General features: G+C 55.2%; 1 protein-coding gene across 2 annotated transcripts; it reads left to right on the top strand.

Moving 5' to 3' along the window:
• The first annotated feature begins 282 nt into the window (after positions 1 to 282).
• Positions 283 to 16,637, top strand: PBXIP1 (PBX homeobox interacting protein 1). Of its 2 annotated transcripts, XM_021673077.2 has the most exons (13): positions 283 to 591; positions 1,040 to 1,089; positions 1,885 to 1,989; positions 7,948 to 8,034; positions 9,736 to 9,862; positions 10,109 to 10,173; positions 10,245 to 10,410; positions 12,726 to 12,959; positions 13,103 to 13,126; positions 13,392 to 13,471; positions 13,565 to 13,696; positions 14,337 to 15,568; positions 15,982 to 16,637. In XM_021673077.2, exons 1-13 carry the CDS (start codon positions 489 to 491, stop codon positions 16,061 to 16,063), a joined length of 2,487 nt encoding a protein of 828 aa, XP_021528752.2. In that variant the 5' UTR covers positions 283 to 488; the 3' UTR covers positions 16,064 to 16,637. The 2 variants fall into 2 exon arrangements, with proteins under 2 accessions (XP_021528752.2, XP_012331686.2); XM_012476263.3 differs by lacking the exons at positions 283 to 591; positions 1,040 to 1,089; positions 1,885 to 1,989 and adding an exon at positions 5,526 to 5,631.
• Positions 16,638 to 17,717: the final 1,080 nt, after the last annotated feature.

The following is a 17,717-nucleotide window of genomic DNA, read 5'->3' as shown; positions in this document are numbered from 1 at the left end:
GGCCCCCGGGCTGCCTGGGCCTTCCGGGCGCGCCCCCGTCTCTCGCGCGCGCCACTCCGCGGCGGCGCCACCGCCCGGGATGGTACGGTCCAGTAGCAGGGTCGCCGCGCGCCGCCGCCCCTTGGTCAGCTGGTGTGGGCCGCCCGCTAGCGGAAACGACCCTCTCCACTCGCGTGGTGCCGTGGTACGCCTCACCCCTCCCAGGCTTTCAGGCGTAGAGTCTCGGCCGGTCTTTTCTCCCCCTCTCCGCCGCTCTCAGTGGTGGTAGCCGCGCCGAGTTCCGGTTCCGGTTGCTGCCGCCGCTGGCGGGCAGCGAGTCTGAAGAGAGCGCGCAGTTCGCGTTACGGCTCGGCGCTTTCCGGTCGCCGTACATTGGGGTTGCTGCAGCTCGGGGGCCTGTGCTGCCTCTGACTCCCCTTCTGGGCGATGGTGCAGCCCGAGGGCGCCTCCATCCCCCGCCGCCGCCGCTGACCCCGGTCCCCCACTCCATGGCCGCCTCGGCGCCGCCCCCACCGGACAAGCTGGAGGGAGGTGGCGGCCCCGCACCGCCCCCTGCGCCGCCCAGCACCGGGAGGAAGCAGGGCAAGGCCGGTGAGAGCGCTGCGAGGGGCGGGGGATGCAGAGACCCCGGAGTTGGGAACCTCAGAGGGGAGAGATGGTGGGCGGAGGGTGTTTCACAGGCTGAAGGGCCTGAAGGGAGGCTCAGGTGAAAAGGATGGGTGGGTGTAGCTCTCCAGGGGTTGGGGGCAGGTGTCACACATTGAAGACTGTAGGGTTTGGAGCCACATGCAATTCAGTAGTCACTTGGAGCTTGAGGTTATCGAAAGATGGGACATCTCTCATTTAAAGGAAGACATAACTGAGAGTATGATCATCTTCACAATCTATTTTTCATATTGCATCTCTTGTTAGCATTTGCTAAATAAATAAGCAAGTATGTATTGACGTCAAAGGAGTTCCTCAGAGCATGGCTGAGAGAAAAGAGGTTGGGGAAACCTCAGGGAAACTTGTCTGCGTCTTCCTTTTGCTGCTCTTCCAGGTCTGCAAATGAAGAGCCCAGAAAAGAAGCGAAGAAAGTCAAATACTCAGGTGAATGGTGTTTGGTGGTGGGAGTATTTCCCAGCAGCCCCTTGGGGGCACACACTCTACTCTGCCGTTCCAGTTATCTGTTTGTATCTTCCATCAGCTGCAGGGAGGAGAGAACAACTGTCTTTCTTGGTCCGTTTCTGGTTCTTTCCCTGAGCCTTATAACAGATGTAGGGGGAAGTATCCTCTCCCAAGAGATGGATGATTCCACCAACGTTCTTACCAGGCAGGGTTCCAGGTCTCTTCCATGTTGCCTATCCTGGTTTCCTCATGATGAGAATGTAATACCTACCACTTACTGAGCCTTTTTTAGTGCCAGTGATTGTGCTAACATGCTTTAACAGTTTGGGGAGATAGGCATTATCCCTATTTTACAGACGAGAAATCTGGGGGTTAAAAATGTTAAATATGTGCTCCACAGTCTTGAGGTTGTTCAGGGTCAGAGCTGGGATTTCATCCTTGTTCTGCCTAGTTTTAACGCAGTTACTGCACTATGCAGGTTCCACTCTCCACCTCTCTCTTGTCTTTTTTTTTTTTTTTTTTTTGTAGTCATAGAGTCTCACTATGTTTCCTAGGCTGAACTCAAACTCCTGGGGTCAAGGGATCCTCCTGCCTCAGCTTCCCAAAGTGTTAGGGTTACAGGTGTGAGCCAGTGTGCCCGGCCTGTCGTCCATATTGATTTTAGACCTGAGCTGCCCACTGTCAGCCTCCAAAATGTGTATTGTGTTGGCAGTGCTCTCTTGGTTTACTTCTGTGCTTCCCTCCGTGACCCTCTTTCCCTCAACTGTTTCCCACTAGGGCCCTGCATACTCACATCTGACGGAGTTTGCACCACCCCCGACTCCCATGGTGGATCACCTGGTTGCATCCAACCCTTTTGAAGATGACTTCGGAGCCCCTAAGGTGGGGGGTGCAGCCCCTCCATTCCTTGGCAGTCCTGTGCCCTTTGGAGGCTTCCGTGTGCAGGGGGGCATGGCGGGCCAGGTACCCCCAGGCTACGGCACTGGAGGTGGAGGGGGTCCCCAGCCACTTCGTCGACAGCCACCCCCCTTCCCTCCCAATCCTATGGGCCCTGCCTTCAACATGCCCCCCCAGGGCCCTGGCTACCCACCCCCAGGCAACATGAACTTTCCCAGCCAACCCTTCAACCAGCCTCTGGGTCAAAACTTTAGTCCTCCTAGCGGGCAGATGATGCCAGGCCCAGTGGGGGGATTTGGTCCCATGATCTCACCCACCATGGGACAGCCTCCCAGACCAGAGCTGGGCCCACCTTCTCTGTCCCAACGATTTGCTCAGCCAGGGGCTCCTTTTGGCCCTTCTCCTCTCCAGAGACCTGGTCAGGGGCTCCCCAGCCTGCCCCCCAACACAAGTCCCTTTCCTGGTCCAGACCCTGGCTTTCCTGGCCCTGGTGGTGAGGATGGGGGGAAGCCCTTGAATCCACCTGCTCCTACTGCTTTTCCCCAGGAGCCCCACTCAGGCTCCCCGGCTGCTGCTGTTAATGGGAACCAGCCCAGTTTCCCCCCGAACAGCAGTGGGCGGGGTGGGGGCACTCCAGATGCCAATTTGGCACCTCCTGGCAAGGCAGGTGGGGGCTCTGGGCCCCAGCCTCCCCCAGGCTTGGTGTACCCATGTGGTGCCTGTCGGAGTGAGGTGAACGACGACCAGGATGCCATTCTGTGTGAGGCCTCCTGCCAGAAGTGGTTCCACCGTGAGTGCACAGGCATGACTGAGAGCGCCTATGGGCTGCTGACCACTGAAGCCTCTGCCGTCTGGGCCTGTGATCTCTGCCTCAAGACCAAGGAGATCCAGTCTGTCTACATCCGTGAGGGCATGGGGCAGCTTGTGGCTGCTAACGATGGGTGACACTGGCGAAATGGCCCAGGGAAGTGCACATGTCTCTCCCTGCTCTTCCAGGGTGATTTTTTTGATGTCTGGCTCTTGGTCCTTGTTTCCACTGGCTTTCCATCCCCATGGGGCAGAAACAGTGGCTCCTGGGAGCAGAAAAGGAATTGAGGTGGGCAGGCAGAAGAGCCTGGATTGCTCACTTTTTTGAGAAACTTACATATTGAGATCTACAGAGATCCAGGAAACCAAAGCCCTGCTGAGCAGAAGCATTTTGTGGCTATTTCTGGAGGCCCAGGAGTGTGGCTGCAAGAGTAAAGGGGCTGGAGGAAGATCCAGAGGGCAGGGGTGTTCCCTCTGCTGATGATGGATGCCCCTAACACCTGTGCCTAATACCCCTACCGAGCCCCACAGCTCCAGCCTTAGTTTTTGGAGTCGAGTGTTAAAGGTTTCTGGCCAGAGGAATTGGGGTCTTGCCATCCCTGCAATAGCCCTTTTATGGGCTCTGGGAGACAGCTTTAGGGAATAAATGGGGATTTTCCCCTTTTTCTACCCACTCCTTTGCTTCCTCCAAGACTTACCCAACTCCTCCCCGCTCAGAGAACCAAATAGCTTGAAGAAGCAGGAGAGTTCTTGGTTATGGCAGTTTCTTGGTGATTTGGGGGCTTCAAAATAGTAGGTGAGAGATGTCGTCAGGACATATCTTCCTCATACCAAAGTCACTGGTCCTTTCTCAGCCTCTCATGCTTTTCTCCTGATGACCATATTTTTGCCAAAAATTGGGATATGTTATCTGACAGACCAGAATATTTGAGTTTGGGCTGTCCTGAAAGTCTGGACTTCGGTGGTACCCTCCTCCCCCCAGCCCATCTGTTGCACATGATACTCCGTGTGTTCTGCAACTTTCAGCGCCCTTATTCCCCTACCTTCCTGGCTTGATTGAAGGAAAGCTTGAAAAGGCGCAAAGCCCTTATACCTCATTTTCTCGCTGATGAAAGGATCCAAGTGAGGCCCTCTGACAGCCTGTTGGTAGGGGATGTGGTAGGATCCTCATTACCATGGTACTCAAAGGTAGAAGAACCTGGAGTTTGTTGCTTCTCTTTCCATGCTATTCTTTCATATCCTCTTGGGCCTGGTGATTAGCAATTCTCATTCCTCTCAGCCAAAGGCCTGCACTGGGCTTTATTTGTATTTTTTTATTTTTTAAGCACTGCCTGCCAGACATGGGCCTGGGGCCTGATCAGGACCTCACCGTTGCTCGTTCTCCTTTTCGGTTCTACACTTTCCTCCGTGGGGTGGGGAAGGCAGGCATGTGGTGTGGTCCTCCTCAGAGAAGTTAGTGGTCTCCCAGCTTGAGGTATAGACCTAGTGGTCCCCTACCCCCACTTCTCTCAGTTCTGGCATGAGGAGAGAAGACCCTGCTGGTGGAGCTGACAGCCTTTGAGGCCCTGAGGAGAGAGACAGCAGGCCTCTGGGCGTTGCTCCCAGTGTCCCCCACACTAAAATGGCAGCGATGGCACCCCCACCCCGCTCAGCTCTTGTGTTTGTGGTTCTGTTGGCCTCATTTATCTGTTGCTATTTTTGTGTTGTCTTCCCCCCCTGCATTTTGTAAAATGGCTCCTGGGGGAGTGTCTTTGCTGGATCTGCTCCCTGGCCCTCTCACTCCACTACTTTTTTGGAAGACAGTGATGGCAGAATGCGGTGGTTGGGGGGGCGGGTGTCTTTTGTACTGTTGGATTAATAAAATGACTTGAAAATCCCAGACAAGGACTCCTTGCTGTTGCTGTGTGAAAAGGCTGCAGTGAACCACTATCACTGCTAGGTAGGGTGCTTAGGGATTGAGGAGATATATACTCCCCAGGGTCCTTGGGAGTGAGAATGGCAGATCTGGCCCCTAAGCTGACCCTGGTATGAGCTGCTGAGCCAAGGGAGGCCTGTGTTTCCCTACCCATCCCCCTATGTCTCCGCTGTGACAAAGTTTCCTTTCTGAGCATATTTCTGGGCCAGGCCTGGAGCCAAACGGATTTGGCACCAAGGCCTCTGGAAGACAAGTGCTTGAGCTCTCCTTGGTGTAGCACCCCACCCACCTCCCAGTTGTTCGGGTTAGGGAGCAAGTGTAGCTCTGAAGGTGAGGGGAGGGGCTGCTTCTGTTTTAGCAAATTTCATTTTGGGATGTTTTTGACATCGTTCCCACCCCTCAACCATTGTTTAAAGTAGCAATGGCATCTTTTAAGCAATCTGTGCTGGAGCAGGTTAGGGAGAATGGTAGGAGGGCTATTTCCACACCCTGGATTTGCGACCCGTCCCTCTCCCTTCCCCCATGTCACAGCTGTCTCCGTCTATCCTGGGGCCAACCTGGCCCCTTGTCCGCGTTATTTCAGGAGACGGCACTCTCTGCCTTTCAGTTTGGGGGGTTCCTTCTAGAAACTGTTTAAACATTGGGAAAGAAGGGCAGGTAACTCGAGATTCAGCTGGGACCTGGTCGCCCACCAGGAGGTAAGCCCAAGTGTAGGGGCTGTGTAGTTAGACCTCCCTTCCCCTCCTCGGGCTCTCAATTTCTGCTCTTATTGGCCGAAAGTTTACGCCCCCTTGGGGAAGTTGACTTTTCATTGGTCAGTTTCTGGTCACATGATCCTCTTGGGCTGCAAACGGAGGGGAGGCAGCAACAAGTTAAGCTGAAGACCGAAGCAAGAGCTGGGTCAGGTAATTCCTTTGCTGGGGAGGGGTCCACGGATTCCCTGTGAAGGGTAGTGATATAAGGAAAAGGGAAGGCAGAACTCTAGAAGGAATGAGCTGCTTTTCAATTCTGGGCTGGGGGAGGAGGGCCAGGTGCCGACGCTAACAAAACAGGAACTTGCTCTGGGTACCCCAGGCAAGTGGCCCTAGATCCTTTGCTTTAGAGGTTTGGGGGGGCAACTGTTAAAGGGATTGAAATTAACTAGAGGCGAGACTTCCTAGCTTTGTACTGAGTGGGAGAGCTCCCCCTTTAGCTGTTTTTTAGAAATAGCAGAAGTCCCTGTCATAATCCTTACAGGAGGTGTTTGTTGAATCCTGCCTGAATGAAAACAAGGGGGTTGGGGGAGGGAGTGGAGGTGGATTTTCTTCCAGAAGGTCGATGAAAAGAAAAAGATCTGGAAACACAGCAGGGAAGGGTGGAGATTAGACAGCAGAAGGAACTTCCTAATAAGGCAGTGAGATGCTGACTTGGGAGAAGAGGGATATATATTTTTTGAATCTTCGGTTAACCTAACCAAGATAGAGGTGTCAGCGTTTGGGACCCTGAGTATAGGGGTTCCAGAGTGTCTCTTATTTGGGTCTCATAAGTATTTGTTTTGTTGACCCAAATACCTTTGCTGGTTTCCATGGAGACAGTGGGTCTGACATCACTGTGGTTGCCATGGTGCCTGGTTCTAGGGGACCTGAGCAGGCTGTACACACAGCTAGGGATAAACAGGGACTTCAGCCCAAGCTGCTGCCACTTCCTTCCTGCCGCCACCTGTTAACAGTCACACGAAGCAACTGGGGATGGGGAGATGATGACAATGGCGGGGGACGGGTCCACAAGCAGAAGGCTGAACAGACGTGGCTCTGTGGATACCTACAGATGCGTGCCAGGGTGTCCTGTTGGACTTGGTACAGGGAAGTCATTGCAACCATTCTCCTGTGTCCGTGTGGGATGGGTGCATGAGTCTGGGAGGATGGTAATTGAGAAAGACCTATCCAAGACTTGGATCTTGACTGGCAGGAGCCACAGATGGTTATTTAGGGCACCACGCAGGACTTGAAAACAGCTCAAACAGAAGGGGATAATGTGATTGGTTTTAAAGGTAGAACTGCCATACTTTCCCAGCCTCACTTTCGCTTTTCCTTAGTTTCCTTATCAAGTGCTCAGGAAGCAGTCATGTATCCTTTTCTGAAAGATCACAATCCAGTACTCTTGAGAGGTCAGCTCATTCACCCTTCCCCCTTTATGCCTGGTCCCAGTAGGAGCTGCCTGAGGGAACTGTCTTGGCCTTGGATGCAGGGATGGATCCCTCTCTTCTTACCCTGCTTTGTGTCAATCAGGCTTTGGAAACTGAAGTGATTCCCTCCCCCGTCCCTGTCAAATCAGATCGGACTAACAGAGGGCAGGACCACAGCTCTGATTTTTGTCTATTCTTTGCAAGCTGTAAAGTGATGTGTACATGATAGTTGCTATAAATCCATTTTCCTAGTCACCTTCAAGTTCCCTAAGACCAAACTCTGGAGATTACTAAGAAGGTAAACAGAATTTAGGATGGAGAGTGAGAGTGACAAGGAGACTTATAAAAGGTGAATCCAGGTGGATCTAAGCTATGCCAGTGCTTCTCAACCCTGGCTGTGCATGAGAATCATTTGAGAGGTTTTTAAAAAGACCCATGCCTGGGCCTACCCCCTAACTCAATTGAATCAGAATCGTAGGTGATTCCAATGTGCAGCCAAGATTGAGAACCTCTGAACCAGACCATACCAAGGACTTACGCTGGGCAAGTGGTGGGGGACTGAGGGCTGAAGGAGGCCATCGAGTCTTCCCTTCCGGGTCCTGGGGGAGAAGGTAGTGATTGTGGAGGTGCCTGGTGTTGTGAAGGGAGGGCTGTGTTGTTTTCCTTGCTCTTACTAACAAGTCTTCTTATTGGCAAGGCAAGTCTGTCCACCTTTCTGGGCGTCATCTTCCCTGACTATAATGGCAGGGGGTTGGACTGGAATTTCCCAGAGGCTTTCCAGCCTATGTTACTTTGACCTTTCAAGGTCAGTTCAGTTTTCCAAGACCCTGCTGGTCCCTGGAAGAGGCTGGCTTCTCTGTAGCTCTTGGCAGATTCTAATTTGCAAGGCAAATACTGCTTAGAAGAGTTGAGGTGTCAGGGAGAGAAGGATTGGAACTGGGCTTGGTTCTGGAGGCTGCTGCCCAGCACTTGAACCTTGGAACCCAGCCAAGGCTGCTTTCTGCATCCAGCCTTTCCTGAAGGGAGCTCCCATCCTTAAGAGAGCTTTCTTCTGCAGGTGGCAGCCACAGCAGCCTCAGAGACTTCAGCAACTATGGCCTCCTGCCCAGACTCTGATAATAGCTGGGTGCTTGCTGGCTCCGAGGTAGGAAGAGCGGGCCTGGGAACCGTGGGGGTGGGGTTGGGGGGTGTTTCTGCAGTGCTGGGCTTCTTTCTGGGTGGATTCCTTTCCTTAGTCCTGATGGTCACCTCCATCACTTCCTGCCGGCTGTTAGAGGATCTCCAGGAGCAGGAAGAAGGAGATCTGGCCCCAGGTGACAGTTATTGGCACTTGGACCATGCCATGAAGGAAGGGTACCAGTTGGATAAGCTGAGAGAAGTAGGGAGGGACTTCAGATGGAGAGACCAGTGTGAACAAAGGTCCTGAGGCGATAGTGGGGAAAGCCATGCTGGGGGAGACTGTGGGGAGCCCATGGGTGATGTGGAGGTGTGAGTCAGAGCCAGTGTTGGAGTGAGGTTGGGGGCAGAGCCTGGGAACCCCTAGAAGAGACCTGGAAGGCCTGGCTGAGGCATTCAGGCCTCATCCTGATGGGAAATCTGTGTGGGGCTTTGAGTTAGAGGGATCAGGACAGTCGTCTTGGACAGAGGGTGAAGCCACTGTGTGGGCTGGGTGGGAACAGGAAGAGAGTGTTTTGACAGCCCCTGCAGCGGTCCAGGTAGCAGTTGGTGGAGCAGGAGCCCACTGAGAAGGGAGAAGGGGGCTGGCAGGGATGGGGAACTGAGTGGCTAGAGAAGGGGTGGCAAACATTTGTCAAAGGCATCTCTGAGCATTCCAGGACCGAGTGATGGCTTTGTGTATTAGAGCCACCAGGAGGGAAGAGGGAGGAGCTCGGTTTCAACATGTGGAGTTTGAGGTGCCCTTGAGGAACCCAGCTGGGAGTAAGGAGTTGACTTTGGGGATGACACTGGAGCAGGACACATGGACTGGGGATCGCTGGCAGAGGGAAGGCAGGTATGTGCAGACAGGCACCAGGCTCTCAGAGCCCTGGCCTCCTGCTGAGGTGTCTTTGCTGACAGCTGGGGGACCTTGGGCATGCCATTTCACCCCCTGTCCTCTCCTGTAAAATGGGGGTCAAGATTTTTGCCTTGTAGGGGAGACCATGAGAATAAAAATGCTTTGAAAGTGGCAAAGACACATACTAAAGTGAAACATTATTCTCAAAGGGATAATAGGAGCCACAGGGCAGGTGGCAAGCCAGGGGCTTGCGGAAGGGGAGTATGCAGAGGGAAGAGGCTCAGGCTGTGTGGCCAGGGCTGGATGTCCAGGCTGAGAGCACCTTGGAGACAGGCTGTCTGTGGCTGGGGTGGGTTGGGCTTCTGTGAGCAGCTGCTGGGAGACGGGTGTCGGGGGAGTGTCAGGGGCCAGTGTGAAAGGCCAGAAAGGCTTGGGAGATGGAAATAGTTGGCCAGTTGAGAGGGCACCCAGGGGACTCTGTTCTCTCACCTTCCTCCCACCCGTAATATGGTAATATCTGGGTTGTTCATCTATGGGGAAGGAAGTGCTGCTGATCTTGAGGGGAGGGAGACCTGGGCTCTAGCTGGCCTCCTGCAGGCAGGGCCCCGGGTTTGTACTGCATCCAGTGCCTTGGTCTGGTGGTGCTTCTCTGTATAGCGGAAACTTGGTCCCTGAAAGTTCCTCCTCTCCGTGAGTGAGGCTGGGGAATGGCCAAGCACTTGGTCCTGTCCCGGGCCCCTTTTTGGGCTGGTTCATGACTGAGTGTGTGTGCTTCTGGGTTGTGGGCTGGGGGCCCATTCTCGGGTGCGGCGCTTTTCCTTGCCCTCCCAGAGCCTGCCCGTGGAGACGCTCGGCCCGGCCTCCAGAAGGGACCCAGAACCCAAGAGAGCTCTGCAGGCCCCTCGCAGCCCCTCCAAGGCAGATGGGGAAGAATTAGCTGGGACCGTGGATGGCGAAGGTACCAGGCCCTGCTTAGGACGTAGCTTACCAGACAAAGCTATTTTCCATATCTTGGGGTTTCCCAGTTTCCTCAGAGAAAGGGAGGCTGGTTAGTTTTAGTTCCTTCATTAATCTCAGTTGACAAACCCCTTTTCTCATTCCATCCTGGCTTTTTCCTGCCCCTTCCAACCTGTGGGAGACAGAGGGCTGCATGGGAAATTCAGCTGGGGCAGTGGGTTTTTCTGGGCCTTTTTTCCTACCACAGGGAGGCTCTTCCAGACTGAAAGCCCCCAGTCTGGCACCGTTCTGACAGAGGAGACTGAGGTCAAGGTGAGGATCTTCCCTGTGGGAGCCGGGGAGGAGGGAGAGCGAGCAACTGCTCACTGCTGCATCTGTGTCAGGGCACCCTCAAAGGTGATGTGTGTGGTGTGGAGCCTCCGGGCCCAGGAGACACAGCAGTCCAGGGAGACTTGGAGGAGACCTCCATGGTGACAGGTCTGGGACCAGACACACAGGGTCAGGACGGCCAGAGTCTGCCACAGAGCCTGCCTTCAACCCCCAAAGCAGGTGAGAGTCCTCCTTGCCTCTTCTGTCACTCTCCTTCTAGAAGGTATGGGAGAGGGATCAGCCATCACGACCGAGCATGTGCTGTGGTCCAGGCTGTGCGGCTGAGCAGCTTGGCGCCCTCCTTTCTCACCACTACCCCTGGGACATTGAGGCCCAGAAAGGTTGAATGAGTTGACCAAGGTCACACTGCTGGTAACGGGCAGGGCCCACATCTGGTTGACTCTTTCCTCTCTGCCATGGGGGCTTCCTCTTTTCTTGCTTCTAGAATTCAACCCTCATTTCTGGAGTCCCTTTCTTGTGCTGCCTCTGGCCCTGTGGGGGAGGGATGGTCGGGGGTTACCGCCTATGTAAGCGGCAGATCAGACTGAGCCAAGATGCGTGGCAGACCTAAGAGAGGTACAGAAGTGTAATTAAGGTACTCCCAAAGGAGGGAGAGGCTAGTCAGTCAGGGGACAGGTTGAGGGCAAGGGAGAGTCTGGGACAGCGAGAGGTGACATCGGAGTGGAGTCCTGAGCACAGAGCCAGCTTTTGGTAGATAGGGCAGGGGAAAGAGAATATTCTAGGCCAAGGCTGCAGCATCAGCAAAGGAGTGGGGACCACCTGGCTTGTGCCGAGGAGCTCTGTTCCAAGCTTGTGGTAGAGGAGTATAGGAGTTTGTCCCTGTTGAAAAGTGACAGGGTGGAGGTCCTGGGGGCCATTTAGGAGGCAACTGCAGTGGTCAGGCAAAGATGATGCAGACCCGGGCCGGGCATGGTGGCTTGTGCCTGTAATCCCAGCACTTTGGGAGGCTGAGGTAGAAGGATCGCTTGAGCCCAGGAATTCAAGGCTGCAGTGAGCGACAGTCATCCCACTGCACTCCAGCCTGGGCAACAGAGTGAGACCCTGTCTCTAAAGAAAATTAAAATAGGTGGCTGGGTGTGGTGGCTCACGCCTGTAATCCCAGCACTTTGGGAGGCTGAGGTGGGTGAATCACCTGAGGTCAGGAGTTTGAGACCAGCCTGGGCAACACGGTGAAGCCCCGTCTCTACTAAAAATACAAAAATTAGCCGATGTGGTGGCGTGTGCCTGTAATCCCAGCTACTTGGGAAGCTGAGGCAGGAGAATTGCTTGAACCCAGGTGGTGGAGGTTGCAGTGAGCCAAGATTGTACCATTGTACTCCAGCTTGGGTGACAGAGAGAGACTCTGCCTCAAAAATAAATAAATAAATGAATAGGCTGGGTGTGGTGGCTCACACCTATAATCCTAGCACTTTGGGAGGCTGAGGTGGGTGGATCACTTGAGCTCAGGAGTTTGAGACCAGCCTGGGAAACATGGCAAAAAACCATGTCTTCAAAAAGTACAAAAAAAAAAAAAAAAGCAAATTAGCCAGGCATAATGACGCATGCCTGTAGTCCCAGCTACTTGGGAGGATGAGGTGGGAGGATTGCTTGAGCCTGGGAGGCAGAGATTACAGTGAGTTGTGATGGCACCACTGCACTCCAGCCTGGGTGACAGAGCCAGACAGACCCTGTCTCAAAAAGTAAAAATAAATAAAAATTTAAAAATATTTAAAAAAAATAAAAAGAGAAAGAAGATGCAGACCTGAACTAAGGCAGGTGCAGTGTGGGTTGTGAAGGGGGTGGACTGTCGGATGTTTAAGTATAGAACTGTGAAACTGTCTGGGTGTGAGGTGGAGTGGGAGGGCTTAGGTTAGCTAGATGGCAGTGGCGGTACCTGTCCCTGAACTGGGGAAACACCAGAAAAGAGGCAGTTTGCAGGGCAGTGTGTTGAATGTTTGGTCTCAGCGGGAGTGGCCGGTAGGCAGTCACACATGCAGGCCTGGAGCTCTGGGAGGCCAAGTCGGGAGTTACACAATAAGGACTCGTCGCTAAAGGGGGGTGTCAGTGGTATGAGCTAGTTGTGACTGTGTGTACAGTGAGAAGAGCAGAGAACCTGAAGTGGTGCCAGGGAGACCACCCCCTTTAGGATCAGGGAAGCGTCAGGGAGGGAGAATGGGAAGGTATAGCCAGAGAGTTTGGAGGGGACCCAGGAGTGTGGTGATAGCTGCAGAAGTTTGATGCATGGTGCACATTGAGGAAGGAGGATGCTTTCAGGATGAAAGAGCCTTTAATAGCTTGGAGATCGACAGCACTGTCTCCTGCCTGTAGATGGGGCAGGGGCAGTCATCGATGCCCAGGCCGAAGTGGGCAGGGTCTGCATGTGTCCCTCTCTGGGGTCAGGACTGAGGACCTCCCTGTGCCTTCCTCTGCTTCCCCTCTCTCCCTGTGTCTTCCCATCTCTCCAGTCACCTCACTGTCCCTATCCACTCTCCTAGCTTGGATCAGGGAGGAGGGCCACTGCTCCAGCAGTGAGGATGACACAGATGTGGACGTGGAGGGTCTGCGGAGACGGCGGGGCCAGGAGGCTGGCCCAGCTCAGCCCGTGGCGCCCCTGGCTGTGGAGAACCAGGCTGGGGGTGAGGGTGCAGGCGGGGAGCTGGGCATCTCCCTCAACATGTGCCTCCTCGGGGCCCTGGTTCTGCTGGGCCTGGGGGTCCTCCTCTTCTCAGGTGAGTGGTACCTCTGCGGGTGGGGCTTTGGGCTTCCACACCTACCTGCCTGCCTGCCCTCCTGCCCTCCTGCCATGTTCTCTCTTTACCTCACCTCACCCCTCCCCGAGGGCCTCACCAGACTCCTCTGTCTCTGTCCTCAGGTGGCCTCTCAGAGTCTGAGACTGGTGAGTAGGGAGGGGCGTGGCCTGTGCTGGGGGGTTGTGTGTGTTCTCTGGTTCTCTGGGTCAGGAGTAGTGGTGCTGGGGGCTCACAGTTGTTTCTCAGTTATTGGCCTTGTCAGCTGTTCAGGGGGCCCCTTGGTCCTTTACCGCACCGACCTCTCAGCCACAGGGTGGATCCCCAGGAGGAGCGGTGACTGTGAGTGGGAGGGTGTGGGGGGAATGGGCTCTGTGTGCCTCGGGACCAGTCTCAGGACTTCCCTTTCCATAGGGCCCATGGAGGAAGGGGAGCAGGTCCTTCCAGACGCTGGGTCGGACCCTGAGCTGCTGGATGCTGTGGGGGACAGGCAGGTATGTGTGAATGCCTCTAGAAGCATGTGAGGCCTGGCTGGGGAGAACCTGGGCTGTGGGGTAGCATGGGGTAACAGGTTCTTCTGCCCTCAGGATGGGCAAAGGGAACAGCTGCAGGCCTCAGTGCCTCCTGACAGTGTCCCCAGCCTGCAGAACATGGGTCTTCTGCTGGACAAGCTGGCCAAGGAGAACCAGGACATCCGGCTGCTGCAGGCCCAACTGCAGGTGGGCACAGGCAGGAAGGGCTGGGCTAGGGTAACCCACCTAAGCCAGGTAGGTGTCTGTCTCAGCATCCTCCCCAAAAAGAAGTGTTTCCTATTTGCCTACACATCCTGACCCTCCCCTCTCCCACTGTAGTCAGGGAATCTTCCCAGTTCTCCGTTCACCTTCCTTGTGCTAAGGTTTGGGCCAGGGCTGCCATACCTGTTCCACATGGCATGTGAAACATACATGGTATCACCTGTGATTGATTGGTGTGGTCTGCCTGGAGCACTGTGTGGAAAAGCATTTAAAGACCATGCCAAGGCTCATGCCAAGTGCCGTGATCAATGAACAGTGTTCCAGGTATGGGAGGTGGAAGTAAGACCATGACAGCCACATACTGGCTATCCTTAGGTGAATCTAGGAAGTGTGTGCTTATATGAAGACATAGATACTGAGACCCAGATGGAATTTGGGGATCCCTGTGTCTCATTCATGATGGAGATGGGGTGGAGGATGAAAACCAAATCCTCTGGGTGTTCCAGGCCATAAAAGGGGCTCAGGCCACCTGTCCGCTATAGTGAAATGGAATTGGGGTAGAAGGCATTGGGCCTAGCCTCACAAGAACTTTTTGTGACTTCCTTCATCCCAAACTATATTCCAGGCCCAGAAGGAAGAGCTTCAGCGCCTGATGCACCAGCCCAAAGGGCTAGAGGAGGAGAATACCCGGCTCCGGGGGGCTCTGCAGCAGGGCGAAGCCTTCCAGCGGGCTCTGGAGTCAGAGCTGCAGCAGCTGCGGGCCCGGCTCCAGGGGCTGGAGGCCGACTGTGTCCGGGGCACAGATGGGGTGTGCCTCAGTTGGGGTAGAGGCCCACAGGGTGACAAGGCCATCAAGGAGCAAGGCCGCAGGGAGCAGGAGCCAGAACTCAGCTTCCTGAAGCAGAAGGAACAGCTGGAGGCTGAGGCACAGGCATTAAGGCAAGAGTTGGAGAGGCAGCGGCGGCTGCTGGGGTCTGTACAGCAAGATCTGGAGAGGAGCTTACAGGATGCCGGCCGCGGGGGCCCAGCTCACGCTGGCTTGGCTGAGCTGGGCCACAGATTGGCCCAGAAACTGCAGGGCCTGGGGAACTGGGGCCAGGACCCTGGGGTCTCTGCCAATGCCTCAGAGGCCTGGCATCAGAAGTCCCACTTCCAGAACTCCAGGGAGTGGAGTGGAAAGGAAAAGTGGTGGGATGGGCAGAGGGGCCGGAAGGCTGAGCACTGGAAGCCTGAGAAGGAAGAATCTGGCCGGGAACGGAAGAAGAATTGGGGAGTTCAGGAGGACAGGGAGCTGGCAGGAAGATGGAAGGAGGGCAGGCCAGGGGCGGAGGAGTGGGGAAGCAAGAAGGAGGGCAAGCGACAGGGCCCTAAGGAACCCCCAAGGAAAAGTGGTGGCTTCCGCTCCTCTGGAGAAAAGCAGAAGCAACCTCGGTGGAGGGAAGGGGCTAAGGACAGCCATGACCCTCTGCCATCCTGGGCAGAGCTGTTGAGGCCCAAGTATCGGGCACCCCAGGGCTGTTCAGGTGTGGACGAGTGTGCCCGGCAGGAGGGCCTGACTTTCTTCGGCGCAGAGCTAGCCCCAGTGCGGCAACAGGAGCTGGCCTCTCTGCTAAGAACATACCTGGCACGGCTGCCCTGGGCTGGGCAGCTGACCAAGGAGCTACCCCTCTCACCTGCTTTCTTTGGCGAGGATGGCATCTTCCGTCATGATCGCCTCCGCTTCCGGGATTTTGTGGATGCCCTGGAGGACAGCTTGGAAGAGGTGGCTGTGCAACAGACAGGTGATGATGATGAAGTAGATGACTTTGAGGACTTCATCTTCAGCCACTTCTTTGGAGACAAAGCACTGAAGAAGAGGTGGGCAACTGTGGGGAGTTGAATCAGGGGGGACAGAGGCAGTCGGGAGGATGTGAGGAGCAAGGCTTCCCTTAGAGAAGGTATCCAGGTCTGCTTCCTTTCTTCCCTTGAGGGCAGGAAACCTGTGCCTACCCGAGAGCAGTCCCCTTTTTGGGCGGGGGACTTCTTTCTTCTGAGTTGCCCTGCCCTGCCCCTACCTGCATGGCCCAGGGGATGAGGGAGATCCCCACCTTCCTGCCTCCCTCACTGGAGCCTTCATCCTGGGAGACCAGGGTTTCCCCCCATGTGCTTGGCGGTGCCTGCCCAAGTCAGCTTCACTGGGAGGAGCAGGGTCCTCTCTCCTTGGGGAACCCTTTTCACCACATGGTATTGTCCCCTAAAGGCCTCTTTCTCCCCTGCTCGTCTCCCCACAGGTCAGGGAAGAAGGACAAGCACTCGCAGAGCCCAAGAGTTGTGGGGCCCAGGGAGGGGCACGGCCACCACCACCGGGGCTGACGCCTTGCCCCATGGGGAACGGCCTTGGCCTGGGTCCAGCCCAAGATCCCAGCGTTATCTGACTCCTGGAGGCTGCACTCTGTCCTGGCTCGTTTGGTGTCCTTGGATATCCTTCACCGAGTAGAGCAAAATCACCAGCCCTGCACTGATGCCACTTTCTCTAGAAAAAGGCCTTAGCTGGACCTGCTATCTATGCAAATGTATGCAAATACTCCAGGCCCTGGGACGTGGGCTTGTGTTTTGCCAATGTGAAGGGGGAGATGGGAGAGGAGCCTGTTTTGGGGTGGGGTGGGGGGAAGGCAATCTGATTCTGAAGCCAAAGAGCTTTTATCCTCTTGTGTGTATGTCCCTAGAGTGGGCCCCTTTGTTTCCACATGCTGACTGGCGCCCCTGGGATTTGACTAGAGTTGCTGGCTCGAGGCCCAGCACGAGGACTTTCCCTGGGGTTTTGTTAGGTTTGGAGGCAACTGTCCCCAGGGGTGAAGTCCCCCTTTTTCACCCCTGCTTCTCCGGTGGCCTCACCTCCTGATATGAACTGTAGACTCAGATTCCAATAAAGTGCTGCTGCAGCTGTGATGCTGGGTGGTTTCTAAGCACGGGGGACACCCCACGCCCCCTGTCTGAATGGACGGGTCCATCCCAGGCACTGGTACTTTCCCCCTTGTCCTGTATCCCCACCCCACGCCCCCTGCCTGAATGGACGGGTCCATCCCAGGCACTGGTACTTTCCCCCTTGTCCTGTATCCCCACCCCACGCCCCCTGCCTGAATGGACAGGTCCACACCAGGCACTGGTACTTTCCCCCTTGTCCTGTATTCCCACCCCACGCCCCTGCCTGAATGGACGGGTCCATCCCAGGCACTGGTACTTTCCCCCTTGTCCTGTATACCCACCCCACGCCCCTGCCTGAATGGACGGGTCCATCCCAGGCACTGGTACTTTCCCCCTTGTCCTGTATCCCCCTTTGCCCTTGCCTTGCCTGGAAGCTGACACTTCCCCTTTTGCTCACAGCTGCCTTGGCCGAAGCCCTGGGGGATGTAGCAGATGGGTTTTGGAGTCTGAGCCCTGGGCTCAAATCCAGGCTGAGTGATCTTGGGCAAGTTAATCTCTGGGGACTTTGGGTTTCTTATCCTCAAAAAAGGTGATGGAAGGGCTGGGGGAGAGATTAAATAAAGCAGTTCAAGAAAAATGCCTCTCCTGTTTTGGGCACCCAAAAAGTTACTGCCTTCTTTAGAGAAGAGTGTGGAGGAGGGAAAAGAACCCAGGCTCAGAAGGAAGAGCTTCTGTGGTGGGGGGAGCCACTAGGTGGCACCCTGGCTCCACATGTGCTCCACACCTCGCCTCACCTCTCCTCCTACTCCCCACCCCCAAAATCTCGGACCCTACCCCACAGACCCCAGGGCCTGCTCCACTGGCCAGCTCTCCCAAGATGACCAGACTCCCCTTGGCTGTTCTCTAGGAAGTGCTTCCTTAGATCTAACCTCAGTCCCTTGGGCAATACACTGAGCTTCTTGACAACCCTGGAAATACCCAGGAAGTATGGGGGACAGAATAATGTGACGTGACTGCTCAGGCAGGAGGCGGGGGACTACAGGTTCCAGAATGGGCTGTAACTGATTTCCATATTATTTAGCAAGCGAGTAACACTGTTTAA

This window comes from Aotus nancymaae, unplaced genomic scaffold (genome assembly GCF_030222135.1).
Source record: "Aotus nancymaae isolate 86718 unplaced genomic scaffold, 86718_ANA_hifiasm-v0.15.2.pri h1tg000108l, whole genome shotgun sequence".
Lineage (NCBI taxonomy): Eukaryota > Metazoa > Chordata > Mammalia > Primates > Aotidae > Aotus > Aotus nancymaae.
Note: the sequence above shows the minus strand (reverse complement) of the source record. Positions and strands in the feature narration are given on the sequence as shown.

What these genes read in the sequence shown, in the direction of transcription:
- PBXIP1 (XM_021673077.2), top strand. Translation starts at nt 489, where the DNA reads ATGGCCGCCTCGGCGCCGCCCCCACCGGACAAGCTGGAGGGAGGTGGC. An exon ending in GAAGAAAGTCAAATACTCAG is followed by an intron (nt 1,090 to 1,884) that starts GTGAATGGTGTT and finishes GTTTCCCACTAG; the next exon opens with GGCCCTGCATACTCACATCT. An exon ending in ATGACTTCGGAGCCCCTAAG is followed by an intron (nt 1,990 to 7,947) that starts GTGGGGGGTGCA and finishes TTTCTTCTGCAG; the next exon opens with GTGGCAGCCACAGCAGCCTC.